General features: G+C 44.9%; 1 protein-coding gene across 3 annotated transcripts in view; it reads left to right on the top strand.

Annotated features, from left to right (window-relative positions):
* The window catches only part of LOC138674991 (transducin-like enhancer protein 4), a 160,586-nt gene that overhangs the window by 67,940 nt on the left and 76,621 nt on the right, over positions 1-16,025 (top strand). For 2 of the 3 annotated variants that reach the window (XM_069762894.1, XM_069762910.1), the window contains 2 exons: positions 3,535-3,739; positions 3,869-3,885. In XM_069762894.1, the coding sequence (XP_069618995.1) occupies positions 3,535-3,739; positions 3,869-3,885 (222 nt within the window). The remainder of the gene's footprint in view (positions 1-3,534; positions 3,740-3,868; positions 3,886-16,025) is intronic. The other variant, XM_069762901.1, reaches the window with a different exon arrangement.

Here is a 16,025-nt window from a genome sequence, read left to right as displayed (position 1 = left end):
TTCCGTGAATTGCGGTTTCTGTGCTTGCAAGTCCCTGCTGCCAATGCAAATGGGGTAGGTAGTCGTTGGCATGACATAAGAACTTTGCACTTAAAGGGATTGTTTGGCCTTGGGCGAAAAGTCTGCAATCATTCTATATAGATGGTAATTTGTAAATCCTCAAATTTCACGCTGTGAGTTTTCTCCGTTGCTGGTCATGTGACCGTAGGGGAGTTGATTTGCATAATTCCTGCCACATTCCGACTAGACTTGTCCGGCTTTGCTTAATACACTTGCATTGATTGAAGCAGCACCCATCTAGTCAGCATGTGACTGCATGTATGAAGATCGCATACTTGCAGCCAAGTACCCAGCGCTATCATCGGAGAATCCTCGGAGTGTGCACGATGTGAGGGTGCATCCATTAAGTGGATGCTTTTTCCATTAATCACAAATCTGAAATGGTGTGTGTGTGTGTGTGTGTGTTTATAGTATGTGTGTATAGTATGTGTGTGCGCAAGACACTGTCTGATTAGGACAGACTATGTCCTGGCTAGAGTGAGCCTCTAATAAGATCTACAACGATCAGCTGTAACTTGTGATGAAATCCAGTTGAAAATGTTTAATTTCCCAGCAGTGACAATAAAATGTCAGTCAAGCCGCATGCAAATTAGATTGGTGGCGCATTGGGGGAGTGTCAGTGCATTCATACTAATTTGCATATGGCATGACTTGTTTTCCTGGCACTATCCCATTGGATTACTACAAAACTGGTGTGATGTTTGTTGTTTTACTAGGCCGTGTACCGCCATAGCACTGGTCTCGTTAGTAATACGACCCTGACTGGTTCCCATGAACGTTGTCACACTTTTCCTCCATGGCTTGTAATATTTTAGATTATTTCTTGTTTTATTGGAATTTGAAACAAAGCAAGTTTTTGTATTTCTGTCTTAACTGATCTCCGATCGATTTCCACACCCGGGTCATGGTGCGAGTATATAATATCACAAGATATGTAGCGGCCGGGCTTTCAGAGTCTTGGCTGCAGAGCTCGGCCGGATTGGCGCAGGTCAAGCTCTCCCAGTTGCCCCCTCTCCAGGGCTTTCTGTACGTATTGCCAGTGTGCTGGTAAAAAATGACTTTAAGCTCTTGTCAGCGCAGCTACTGGTGCGTGCAGCACAGTCCCACTCAGATAAACCTGTCACAACAAGAGAGGAGTACAAGGGCAGGCCTCTAGCTTTTCACTCGAGCATCACTAAACGTGTACAGAGTGCCCAATTATTTCAGCATTATTGAGCAAGCCTACAGGAGAACCCATGCCTTGCTACATTAGATTTTCTTTAGTAATTTGCTCAAGTACCGCTGAGGACACTTAAAGAGCTTAAACCGGTGGCTGCAACCAGTTCCCTTTCTGAGTTGTTAATTCAGGTTTTTGCTTTCAAATTAACTCTCTCTGCATGCTGTGCAACAGGGCGAAAACTTCCGCGCTAATTTTCTTCATTTAGACGTTTCCTTTTTTCCGTTGCTACTTCTGAAATGTATATATTTAAGGAGTTTACCGGTTGTTATACTATTCTGTACTTGATGGCAAATTTTACCTGGTTAAAGGGAACCTGTGACCCCCAAAATCGATGGGGAGGTAAGCTCACCGTCATCAGGGGCTTATCTACAGCAGGGGTGTCAAACTGCATTCCTCGAGGGCTGCAAACAGGTCATATTTTCAGGATTTCCTTGTACTGCACAGGTGATAATTTAATCACCTACACAAATAATGAGTTGGTGATTAAATTATCACCCGTGCAGTACAAGGAAATCCTGAAAACATGACCTGTTTGCAGCCCTCGAGGAATGCAGTTTGACACACCTGATCTACAGCATTCTGTAATGCTGTAGATAAGCTGCCGATGTTACCTGAAAGAGGAGAAAAAGACGTTATATTATACTCACCCAGGGGCGGTCCGGTCCGATGGGTGTCTCAAGTCCGCTCCGGCGCCTCCCATCTTCATTCCATGACGTCCTCTTCTGGTCTTCACGCCGCGGCTCCGGCGCAGGCATACTTTGTCTGCCCTGTTGAGGGCAGAGGAAAGTACTGCAGTGTGCAGGCGCCGGAAAGGTCAGAGAGGCCCGGCGCCTGCGCACTGCAGTACTTTGCTCTGCCCTCAACAGGGCAGACAAAATACGCCTGCGCCGGAGCCGCAGCATGAAGACAAGAAGAGGACGTCATGGAATGAAGATGGGAGGCGCCGGAGCGGACCTGAGACACCCATTTGACCAGACCGCAGCGGGACCGCCCCTGGGTGAGTATAATCTAACCTTTTTCTCATCTTTCATCTTTCTCATCTTTCATCTTTACAGAATGCTGCAGATAAGCCCCTGATGACGGTGAACTTACCTCACCATCGATTTTGGGGGTGACGGGTTCCCTTTAATATCTCGGCTTTTCAACTTTTTTCTCCCTTGTCAAGCGATGTCTGTCATGTGGCAGAGTAGGCTGGGTTTAGAAAACCTGGACCTTCTCAATAGTGCTATCCAAGAGAACAATAACACTTTTTTTTTTTTTTTTTGCAGCATGTTTTTATGCAAATAAGAATCTTTTTACAGGAGTGGGAAAAGCTATGAGATTTCAGAATATCTCCCGCACAAGCTATTTTTTTTTTTTTCCTTACTGAATTTGAAAAGTGCAGCATTTTTGAAATCCGCGCAATGTCCATTCTTTCAGCTTTTTTTGCAGCATTTTTCACTTAACAGAAAGCAATGAGAGCGCAATAATGGTGCCACTGACAGGTTTTGCGGCTTTTTTTGTGGTGTTTTTGATGAATATAACTAACCTTTAATAACGGTGTATTCAGCAAAAAAATGCCACAAAAATGTTGGAAAACATGTTTTTTGAACACGGCGGTTTTACTGCCAAGAAAGCAGGTTTTGGCTACCGGAAATAAATGGTTCTAATGGTGAGGCGGCTGCAGTCCGTGCCGGGGCGCAATTGCATCCGCCGGTATATACGTGCTGAGCGGTGACTGAAGCCATGCTGGCACCACCCCTATGACCGGATGCCGAACGCTGCTGACGGGGGAATAGTTACCGTAATCTCTACCCGGCAGCTGGGCTCTCATTGCCGCCACTGCACGATGTCGAATGCTATTAAGCCACGGATTAACCCCATATCTGCAGGTTAATGACATTATTTTACATAACGAGTTCCCTTATTTTTTTTTTCTTTTGAATTGTATTTCACTTTTTCTTTTCTAGTTTTATACCTGAAACATATAAACAATATGGAGAGCTGTTACTGTTGTATTAAGTGTATTTTGTGGCATACGTTATAGCATCAAGGCCTGTGCAAGATGTAGACAACTAGACTGCGGATGTGACCGACCCAAGAAAGGTCTCTGCTGTGCAATCTCCTAGTAATGAAAACCAGTGGCGTAAATCTTTCTAGTCACTCACGGCCCGCTGGTTTATATGCTTTTCTCTTCCACTGACATTATGCATGAGTTTTATGACCTTTTTTCATTATGCTGAGCAAGTTCAAGATCTCTGTTTATTTTTTCACAGCAGCAACAACTCCAAGCTCAGCATCTGTCTCATGGGCATGGTCTCCCGGTGCCTCTGACTCCGCATCCTTCTGGCCTGCAGCCGCCCACCATCCCACCTATCAGTAGCAGTGCTGGATTGCTGGCCCTTTCCAGTGCCCTCTCTGGACAGTCCCACCTTCCTATCAAGGATGAGAAAAAGCACCACGACAGTGACCATCAAAGAGGTGCGAAGGACAGCTGCTATGCATGTCTGATTACGTGTTGTCAGTGTCTGTATTCTGAGACTAACTTTCTTTTTTTTCTTCTTTTTAATCTATATGTATTGTGACTTTTCCTGGACTATCTCCTTGCAGATAGAGACTCCATAAAGGTAAGATTTGTTTTAATATTTTATCGTTCATCCATATTTATGATCTATGTATTTATTTGCAAATGATGCCGGTGATATTCTGTTCAGGCTCCATTAGTGCAGAGCTCTGATCAGTGACCACGGCTTGTACACACACTGTAGAGAAGGATTATAGTCGGGGGTAGGCAGCGGGATTACAGTTCGCTCACTGTGCACCGCCCCAGTGACTGCAAGCAAGCGGCTGCAGAGCAAATATGACTCCGCTTTCTCCCTGCAGCCGCATTTCCAATTAAACTGCTGAACATGTTTCACTGTATTAACCTACAGAATATCACTATGTCCGCAAGTAAGTACCATATAGTATTCCATTTTTTTCCACCTGATAGGTTCCCTTTAACTATTAGTCTATTTTTCTTTATGAACAAGGCCTTTTATTTAGCAATTCTGAGACTAATATTCTGCGAATTGGATTCATAGCATGTGCCTATATTGCTGTCTGGGTACACCCATTCATTCACCACCCTGCTCTCCAGTATTCTGCAGGGGGCGCATTGTCTCTAGGGGGGAAACTGCCCATTATGGGGCCTGTTCTGCCATATGAGCTTCTGTGTGTAGAGATTCAGCAGGGGTTTATCGTACAATACAGTATAGTACAGGCAGTGTATTCCATAGCCATTCAACATGGATCCTGAATACCGATATTTGCCGAAAACCTAATTTTCTGTGAACCAGGCACGAATGGATTCACATGGGAAGTGGTCTGTATGGTTCTTATAATGCACTCCCACAGCTAAAAGATTGCGATTCTGATCAGATACTAAAATGGGTTGCTATACACTTACAATACATCTTCAGTAGTTGTCCACTTAGCACCAGTTGGCTTGACTGCATTTGCTCCCGACCACTTTTTGCACACGCACGCTCGGCACACCGTGCAAGTGTTCTGTATTGGGAAGGGCGAAGGCTGCCAGACGTTTGGGTCCAGGTTCTCCAAAGGTGGCATTTTCTTCTGATGTTAGGGAACTGGCGATTTTAAGATTAGAACTTGATAAGATATGACAATTTAAGATTAGCAATATTGGCATAACTAGAGTGTTTCTCTTTAAAGGGAGTCTGTCACCGTCCGAACTCTGATTAAAACACTTGTGTAGGTATGTAGGAGATTTGGCCACCGATTAAAATAAATTATATATATATACATCTATAATATAACGCTGGGAGCGTCACTCTGTCCGAAGCCTCTATAGACTGCGCAAGCGCCGGCGCAGTCTGGGCCTCACAGAGCGACGCTCCCGGGAGATCGCGGTGTGCGTTCACACTGAACGCACACCGCGATCTCCACCGCAGAAGCAGGGACCGCCAGGAGGGTGAGTATCGGCCTATATTCACCTGTCCCCGTTCCATCGCTGAGCGGCGCCATCTTCCCGGTCTTCGGTCTGTGGCCTTCAGTTCAGAGGGCGCGATGACGCGCTTAATGCGCGCCGGCGCCGCCCTCTGACTGAACAGTCACAGCCAGGAGACCGGCAAGATGGCGGCGGACAGGTGAGTATAGTAAGTGCTGGGGGGGCCTGAGCTGGCGGCGATACCAGCACCTGACCCCCACAGCGCGCCGGTGTCCCCGCCTGCTCAGGCCCCCAGCACTCGGCGCCGAGCGGGTCAGAGGCAGTATGGGGACGCAGGATGGAGCAGCACATAAGGATGGGGACGCAGGATGGAGCAGCACATAAGGATGGGGACGCAGGATGGAGCAGCACATAAGGATGGGGACGCAGGATGGAGCAGCACATAAGGATGGGGACGCAGGATGGAGCAGCACATAAGGATGGGGACGCAGGATGGAGCAGCACATAAGGATGGGGACGCAGGATGGAGCAGGACATAAGGATGGGGACGCAGGATGGAGCAGGACATAAGGATGGGGACCCAGGATGGAGCAGCACATAACAGTATGGGGACGCAGGATGGAGCAGCACATAAGGATGGGGACGCAGGATGCAGCAGCACATAAGGATGGGGACGCAGGATGCAGCAGCACATAAGGATGGGGACGCAGGATGGAGCAGCGCATGACAGGATGGGGACGCATGATGGAGCAGCGCATGACAGGATGGGGACGCAGGATGGAGCAGCGCATGACAGGATGGGGACGCAGGATGGAGCAGCGCATGACAGGATGGGGACGCAGGATGGAGCAGCGCATGACAGGATGGGGACGCAGGATGGGAGCAGCGCATCACAGGATGGGAGCAGCGCATGACAGGATGGGGACGCAGGATGGGAGCAGTGCATGACAGGATGGGGACGCAGGATGGGAGCAGCGCATGACAGGAAAGGGAACGCAGGATGGAGCAGCACATGACAGGATGGGGACGCAGGATGGAGCAGCGCATGACAGGATGGGGACGCAGGATGGAGCAGCGCATGACAGGATGGGGACGCAGGATGGAGCAGCGCATGACAGGATGGGGACGCAGGATGGAGCAGCGCATGACAGGATGGGGACGCAGGATGGAGCAGCACATACCATGATGGAGACAATATACCAATATAACCCGGGCGTAGAACGGGTTCAATAGCTAATAGTTTACTTCCTAGGGAAAAAATATATTGTATGCAAATGAGGGGTCTTTTGGTGGCACACTTGGCGTAGTCAAGTGCTCAGTTCACCATTGCACCCTCTCCATTGGCATTCTGATCACTTGTCATATCTTGATTGACAGTTCCCAAGTGAACTCAATCACTGGCTCCTGTCTGCAGTGCAATACCGAGCAGCATCCTCAGACAGGAGCCCGTGATGTGAGTTAGTGCACGGACTCTCCCGACCGGAGCGCGGCAGCCTCCTAGTAATACATGAACCTGTCGTTCTTTGGTCGGGAGACTCGGTCATCCTGTGCTCTAGTGGTCCGTGATCGGACCGAGAGCCAAGCATGTCTGCATGAGCCCTTACTGCTAGGTGCACAGTCGCTGATTGAATTCAGGCAATGCTCACTTGGGCGCTAGGAATCAAGATATGACAAAGAGCCCAAATGAAGGGGTATTGCGGGTACTTTAAGCCCTTGGCCACACCAAGGTTGCGCTAAACCTCACCCATTTATATACAACTTAACTAGTGTTTTTCTGCCAAAAAATGCCTAAATCTATAGTACAGGTATTATTTTTTATAGGGGGCTAAGTGCACCTACAGATCTGAAACACTTAGTTTAATTAGCATTTTTGGGGTGACAGACTCCCTAGAAATCTGGGCTGAATCAGTACAATATTAATGTATTTATCTTCCTGTCCCGGAGTATAATTGTTTTTTAATATGATCGCACTGTTTTAGCTTAAAACCAAAACTAGGCGAAGCGGAGCCAGATGTAGCAGCAGATGATGACCTCTGCTCCGAGGGCTGTCTGCTTGTGCTCGCTTCGTGTTTGCGCAGCTTCCCCTTTCCGTTAGTCGGCTGGCTGGTTGGAGATACATGTGGTGATTGGGAAATTGTGGTTTGACAGATTTTCTGCTGTATTGTAGTTGGGTTGTGTCAACATCAGAGGCGGCCTGCCAGCGTTACAAGGTGAACTAGTTGGCTAATTTCCTTAAATGTTTGCAGCAATGCCCGGAGTAGCAGTTAGCTGCTTGTTCTATTGATCTGCCTTCCCTTAAGTGCCTCCTTGTTAAGAGGGTTTTCTGCTGCTAGAATTGTTTGTGCGCGACTCCCGGTGATCTCGCCTGCAGCCCGGGCCCGTCAGCCATTTCCTTCTAGAAGGAAGCCTTTCTTCCTATACTTGCTCCTTAACATTTAGTAGGTAACGACGGAGACATAAATTTACCCCTTTTAATTTCTCCCTCTCCCCCCTGCTTTGTACAGACCGTTTTGGTGATCTAAATAATAAGTAATTTTTGGCCATCTGTCAAAAGGCAACTTCTACACAAATTTAAATTAATGGTGCCTGAAATTTTTTTCATCGCTCCTCTAAAAGCCGCTAATGTGCATAAAATTCCAGATCTGCTGCTTGTAATTAGTGTTGCGTGTAATGAGAATATGGGCAGTGTTTTGCGGGCCCCTGTGTAACATTTTGTTATGGTAGCAAAATGTTGATTTATACGCGGCATCGGGCAGGTTTAATTGTCGGAAGCACTTGAATGTGATTTTATATATATATTTTTTTTCTCTCTCTCGCTCCTTCGATGGCGCAGATTATTAAATAGGGCAGTCTTGAGGAAAGCTTGTAAAATGTAAATTTAAACTCCCTGGATGCTCGGGCAATTAAACTGCATTGCTCATTGGCGAAGTGGGGGCATTGCCTCGGAGCCGAGCAGAACTACTCACCTGGTTTTATAGCTTTCATTCCTGTTCTCAGAAATTGCCTTTTAGTAAAGATGCATTTTCAGTTGTGTGGTTTTCATATCGGCATCTGCCCATCTTTCTGGTTTTGCTTGTGATTTCCGGAGAACGGATCAGTAGTAAGGTCACGAGGCCTTATTTGTGGCTAGGAGAGGAAGTGGTCTTCATGTGTTCTTGAAGACATGACGTTCTCCCTTCTGTCTCCCCATCGCCTATGCTCTTATATAAGGCATGATTTCCGCTTCAGTCCCCGTCAGTTACCGGGGACTTTCAGTCTGTTTTTCTATCCAATTCAGATGTTTGATCACATAATATACAGTATACAGTATTCTATCCCATTTATAACCAAAAACTCTTTCGCACTTCAGTCTTCTGGCGTCAGTCAAAATCCGTCGTCGCGACGGATTCATCAAAAATAGTGAAACACGGAAACTTTTTTTTTTCAACGGAATCGGTTTTCCATATCTCCATATGGGAGGCTCCCAAACGTGGTTGGCTACTGGAAAATAATGGAAACCTATATATTGAGTGTTGTAACACCCCATCTTTGAGAGGTTGTAGCGCAAGTGGCAGAAATGGAAGGAGTTCTAGCAAATATCGTGACCACCTGTGCATTTATCCATCAGGCAGGTTGCTGGCACATTGAGGAATGAAGCCACATGGCAGGTTTATATAGATTTGGGGCTGTCTGGCCAATTGGCTACTAAATACAGATTTAGAGCATGCTCAGTGTAAAAAAAAAAAAAACGGACTCCGTCGCTGGATGACGGACAGTGATGGATCCTGTGCCCATAGGCTTCCATTCTAGCCAAAGACGGATGCCGCAGGATCCGTCGCTGTCCGACTTTTCGACGCAGACAAAAAACGTTACTTTGTCCATCCTCTCCAGATGACGGATAAACAAATTCCGAAGGATGGCCGGCGACTTATCTCCATGAGGACAATACAATCGGCAGTCCGATATCGTTAATGCGCGATCGATTCGACATTTCTTCAGACAATTAGTTGACAGGCGCACTCATACACATCGTTTTATTATTATAGCGCCATTTATTCCATGGCGCTTTACATATGACAGGGGGTATACATAATATACATAATTAGACTATTGACTCTGTTGGGTCCTTTTCTAGTTCTGTAATAGATTTCTTCATGCCTGCAGCCACCACTACGAGCACATACTGAAGATGGATTTCTACAGTTCCTTATGCAGTAGCTCCTTGGCGCCTGCTAGTGGTAGCTGTGAGCAGGTAGAAAAATAGATGGCACAAATTTTGGACTGATTTTGGATGAAAAAAAAACAAATGAAACCGAGCTATGCTTTTTAAAAACTTTATTACAATTAGTATAAATATAAATGTTGACTCCCTTTTGGGAAAAAAAACATCGATCTTTGTTAGTATGTCTGGCACTGCCATGTACATGTAGATTTGTGGGGGCTTGCAGGAGGCAGTGTATGGTGGGAGGTCACATGGCATACGCTTAGAGCTGAGCTCCCAAACATATAAAAAGCTGTCAAAGTGAATGATTTTGATCATAACGGATAACCAACGGCTGTTTCGGTGGAAAAAAAACAGTTCATTGTGCTCAATGCTTGGTTGATGAATGATTATAATCATTCAGATCCCCAATCTGGCATGCCCACCATGCTTAAGGGTGCTGCTTTGGTGAGCTGGCCTTTTTTCTCTTTTTTCTTTTTTGTTTGTTACCAATTTGATTTTTTTTTCTGGGCCAATGATAAGTATCTGCTTCAACATTGTCCGAAAAAAATACTACACATCTAATGCGTTGGGACCCTGGAGATCCCTTCCAACTCTAACATTCTATGATTCTGAGATGGTGTTTTTTTTTTTTTTACCCCCATCACTGAAGTTGGGGTTCAAGGACCGCCAGCAAATTATACCTCAAATTATATCTTATCGGTACAAAATGTCGTCTTTGAAAAGTTCCTTTTGTGGTTAAGTTTTAACAGTATGCATTCAATCAAAAATTAGATTAATGGTAAAAAATAACTTGCTAAAAAAATAGACTAGAAAATGTTAATTCCAGTCAGTGTCATCTTTTCTGTGTAGAACAACATCTTCCTCTTCAAATATTAATGGATTAATGTAAAGGTTCTTAAAAAGCAACTGTCCTAGAGTGAACACTTCTGTCTCTTCATTTTAGTGGCACTCTCGATACTCCGACTCCCATCAGTCATAACATGCATATTTCTGACAAGTGAAACCTTTATGTGTGTATCCAGTTACTCTTTACGTCATTAATTTGGGTTATGATGCTCAAGTGACCACTATACACATAGTTACAGTAGGGAAAATAAGTATTTGCTACACTGCTGGTTTTGCAACTTTGGAGAGGTCTTTAAGAAAGAATGGAGAGTTCTGTAATTTTTATCGTAGGTACACTTCAGCTGTGAGAGACAGAATCTAAAAACCAGAAAATAACATAGTATGATTTTTAAATAATTAAATTGCATTTTTTTTGCATGAAATAAGTATTTGATCACCTACCAACCAGCAAGAATTCTGGCTCTCACAGACCTGTTAGTTTTTCTTTAAGAAGCCCTCCTACTCTGCACTCATTACCTGTACTAATTGCGCCTGTTTGAACTGGTTACCTGTATAAGACACCTGTCCACACAGTCAGTCACTCTCCACCATGGCTAAGACCAAAGAGCTGTCTGCGGATACCAGGGACAAAATTGTAGACCTGCACAAGGGTGGGATGGGCTACAGGATAATAGGCAAGGAGATCGGTGAGAAGACAACAACTGTTAGCAGAATTATTAGAAAATGGAAAAAACACAAGATGACTGTAAATCTTCCTCAGTCTGGGAGCTCCATTCAAGATCTCTCAGCTTGGGCAAAGGTTGTTTCTAAGAAAAGTCTGCAGTCGGCCAAAAACTACACAGGAGGGCCCGTTCAATGACCCGAAGAGAGCTGGAACCAGAGTGTAAAACGTAACCGTTATTAATACACTACTTTGTCATGGATTAAAATCAATCAGGGCACGCAAGGTCCCCGTACTCACGCCAGCACATGTCCTGGCCCATTTGAAGTTCGTCAATGACCATCTGGATGATCCAGAGGAGGCATGGGAGAAGGTCATGTGATCAGATGAGACCAAAATTAGAACATTTTGGTATCCACTTCACTCGCTGTGTTTGGAGGAAGAAGGATGAGTACATCTCCTAGAACGCCACCCAAACCATGAAGCATGGTGGTGGAAACATCATACTTTAGGGTGCAAAGGGGACAGGACAACTGCACCGTATTAAAAGGAGCGTGGATGGGGTCATGTATCATGAGATTTTAGCCTACAACCTTCCTCCCTCAGTAAGCGCATTGAAGATGGTTCGTGACTGGCCTTCCAGCATTACAGTGACCCGATACACACAGCCAGGGTAACTAAGGATTTGCTCAGTAAGAAGCATTTCAAGGTCCTGGAGTGGCCTATTCAGTCTCCAGACCTGAACCCAATAGAAAATCTTTGGAGGGAGCTGAAACTCATTGTTGCACAGCAATAGCCCCAAAACCTGAAAGATCTGAAGAAGATCTGTATGGAGGAGTGGGCCAAAATCCCTATTTCAGTGTGTGCATGTACATAGGTTGCCGAAGTCTCTTCTGCTTAGGCTGCGAAGAACATCACTTCATAAATATACTAAAATGGAAAATTGCCTATTCTCCTTTTTTGGCTATGATAGATAGATAGATAGATACTTAAGGTACCGTCACATTAAGCGACGCTGCAGCGATCTAGACAACGATGACGATCGCTGCAGCGTCGCTGTGTGGTCGCTGGAGAGCTGTCACACAGACAGCTCTCCAGCGACCAACGATGCCGAAGTCCCCGGGTAACCAGGGTAAACATCGTGTTACTAAGCGCAGGGCCGCGCTTAGTAACCCAATGTTTACCCTGGTTACCATTGTAAAAGTAAAAAAAAAAAACACTACATACTTACTTACATTCCTGTCGCGTTCCCCGGCCTCAGCTTCCCTGCACTGTGTAAGTGCGCTTGCCGGAAAGCAGAACGGTGACGTCACCGCTGTGCTTTGCTTTGCGGCCGGCCGGCGCTGACACTGGAGGACGCAGGGAAGCTGACACTGAGGAACGTGACAGGAATGTAAGTATGTAGTGTTTTTTTTTTTTTTTTACATTGGTAACCAGGGTAAACATCGGGTTACTAAGCGTGGCCCTGCGCTTAGTAACCCGATGTTTACCCTGGTTACCAGTGAAGACATCGCTGAATCGGCGTCGCACATGCCGATTCAGCGATGTCAGCAGGAGTCCAGCGACGAAATAAAGTTCTGCACTTTCCCCAGCGACCAACGATCTCCCAGCAGGGGCCTGATCGTTGGTCGCTGTCACACAGAACGATTTCGTTAACGATATCGTTGCTACGTCACAAAAAGCAACGATATCGTTATGTGTGACGGTACCTTTAGTATGGACAGAGTATGGGCAAGCAGCACTAATCTAGTCAATCCTAAAATGGGATCCTGACCTCTAATCTCTTTATGTGCTCCCAAAGCTTTCCTGTTATCTTTTCTATATTAATCCTCTGATAACTCAGCAGTCTGGGGGTTTGCCTTCACTTCCTGGGTGCTGCAGTGCAATGACGGAACTGAATGGGTACATAATTTGGAAATACTGATAACATGGACTAGATTTAAATAACATAAATGGCCACAAAAAAATACTTACGGTAATTGGAAAGAATGGCAAAATGTTATTGTTTTAGCCCATATGGGTATAAGTTAAAAAAAATAGATATAGATATATACATTTTTTTTATATTTCTTTTGTTTTTTGCTTAAATATTTTATTGTACCTTGATTTGAAACAGAGAATAACACATTTGGGGTAATTTTTGGACCAGGTAAACTGATGTCATGAACTTTCTAAATCTATAACTCTGGGTTTACACTAGATGACTGCAGCATTAAACAACTACACTCCTCCAGGGATAGCGCTCCTGCAGGTAGAGCTTTATGATCATCATAATGGTGATTGTATGGCAGGCTAAATATGGAGTCCTGGGACAGGTACACAATATAATTTTTTTTGCGTGATTGGGCATGTTAAAATCTGTTGTGGCTGACCCTTCTTTCATTCGCCATCGGATATCGGGCGAGAGTCGGGATGACACCACACGCCGTTGATTGTTCCTGGCACAATTGGAGGGTATGGCTATCATTTCATTTTGTTTGTGTAACCAACCTTGACACTGAAAAGTGATTTATATTTTTGTCATGCATATTCGCCTTACCTGGTTCCCGCTTGCTGCCTCCTCTGTAGAGCTTGGCGGTCCAGCCCTCCTGCATAGAAGATGGCCGCCACAGTTACATCGGGACCTGGGATAAGTTGGAACCTCACCTCTATAGCACTCAAAAGGCAGAGCTTGCGTGGCCCAGACTTAATGCAGGGCTCACCATGCCCCTTCAGAGGCCATCTTCGATTCAGGTGGGCACAAAGGCCAGTCTCCGCATAGGGAGACTGCAAGAAGAAAATGGAGGATGACTTTGAGGTTCACCACCCCTGCCCTCTGGCATTGTGTGTTTTGCAGTGCAGCCTGTTCCCCTCGTGGTCACCCGAGATTCTGTACATTAAATTGTTTTGGAGTAATTTTTGTAAGTTATCCATAATTGTGAGCCTTGTGTTTGCATATTTCCCTCGGCTCCCTGGAGAATTGTATGATATAAGGAAAGGTATTATTTAGCGATGTAGAGCTGCATTAACGATTCCTCTGGGAAACCTTTTGTGTGCTCCAGTTCGGAGATGGAGCTGACTTATATTTACATTTAACCTATTGTTTGCTTTCCATCGACTGTCGAGATAATTTGGTTTGAACAAATTCCCAGCTTTGACTTTGTTGCTTGGAAAAAGCTGTTTGCTTTGCATTCTGGTATTTTGGGTAGCGTTATCTAAGACTAATTAGACGCTCCCATTCCTCTACCGTGCGATACAGTAATTTGTTAGGTGTTAATTGATCTCAGCCTACGGGCAGGCACACTGTGTGGAACAGGTGCCCTTATTCCAAGGATTGGCTGCTAATTATTTGTTTATTAAGAGGCGAGTAAATATCTACATTCTGAGCTGGTACACGTGAATCTATTAGTGGCCGGTGCAGTAATTACACGTGGTGCTTGGCAGGCCAGCAGGAGATAAATGTGCTCAGACTGGTGCGGTGTGTAAGAGCACGCAGAACTCTGCAATAAGGCCTTGCACGTTAGACACGGACAGACTGGTTATAAGCCACCAATGATTGGGGTACACTTTCCACATCTCCCGAACCATTAAAAATAACATTACTGCTTCTTTTCTTAGACCTCTTACCATAGAAATGCGTGAATAAATTGACTAGTGGGTGTCATTAGTTGGGGAGGGTGTCCCTGCAGGTACAGACACTGTACAATCAGTGACGACAGTGTTGTTGCATTGGGATTCGCCCCTTTGTCAAAATGGTAACACCCAGTTGTCAACTTATTCTAGGACATTAGAAGATAAATCAAAGGACAAGGCACAATGCAGAGTTATGAAGAATCTACTGTATACTCCACGATTGTTGTTTAGAGCCGATTACACATATTTACTAAAACGGACATTATTATGCTTTGCTTTATATAGCGCCATTAATTCCACCGCTTTACAGACATTATCATCAGTGTCCCCATTGGGGCTCACAATCTAATTCCCTATCAATATGTCTTTTTATTGTGCGAGGAAACTTGTAGGAAACCTACGCAAACACGGGAAAACATATAAACTACTCCTTGCAGATGTTGTCCTTGGTGGGATTCGAGCTCAAGACCCAGTGCTGCAAGGCAACAGTGTTAACCACTGAGCCACCTTGAATCATGACAGCTGACTGGTCTTCTTCCTTTTTTTTTTTTTTGTCATTGGGACTGCTCCCCCCACAATATGCGGCGACCGCAGACTACTCCGCACCTGCCCTATAAGACGATACCTGGGGTATAAGACGATACCCGACTTTTGAGAAGATTTTCAAGGGTTAAAAAGTAGTCTTATACGCCAGAAAATACAGTACTTTAAATAAATCGACAATACAAGCAAATGAAATAAACTTTGAACAATATCTTCATACAGAATTCTGCTTCATTCTCCACTTATTCTTTTATTTTTTTTTTCCCCTTGCCTCCTGAACGCATTCACATCGAGGGGGAAAAAAAAACTCAACTCAGTCTTGCTTATGAGAAGATGGACTGCTAGCATAGAGAGGTCTCGGATTAAATCACCTATTATATTCTATGAAGGAGTAAGGAACAGAGGGAGACACGGAAAGATCTTGCTGAACCATGTACCAAACTGCACAGAACTGCTGTATACTTGTGCGCTAGCTCAAGAATGAAGAGCAGTGCTGTGTAGAAGAGACCTCATAACAGCTAGTCACCTCCCACTAGCCCAGAGTCCATTTCAAGTTAAGAACCGGAACCTGAAGGGGTGAACATGCTATAGTGTTATTCTTTATATATGTTAGATAGCTTGGCTTAGCATGAACAGTTTCTTGAAAGTCCTAAATACAACTTGGCCATTTAGGATGAAAATTATCTATTAAATGCCATAATCCAATCTGTTTTCTAATATAGTTTAATTAAAAATTCCCTATTCTTATATTTTATTTACTTGCTGGGTCGGCACTGATCACTGCAAACCGGGTGTTCATCTTACAACGCACACTGACAGTGCACTCTGTTGCCAGCTCATTACTACTAATGAGTCGGTAAGAGTGCACTGTCATTGTGCCCATTGCACAGTGACAGAGCAGGATCTAGCCCACTGATGATGTTTTGTTTCATGGATAGGAACGTGGCTGCTG

This window comes from Ranitomeya imitator, chromosome 1 (assembly GCF_032444005.1).
Source record: "Ranitomeya imitator isolate aRanImi1 chromosome 1, aRanImi1.pri, whole genome shotgun sequence".
In the NCBI taxonomy this organism is placed as follows: Eukaryota; Metazoa; Chordata; class Amphibia; order Anura; family Dendrobatidae; genus Ranitomeya; species Ranitomeya imitator.
Note: the sequence above shows the minus strand (reverse complement) of the source record. Positions and strands in the feature narration are given on the sequence as shown.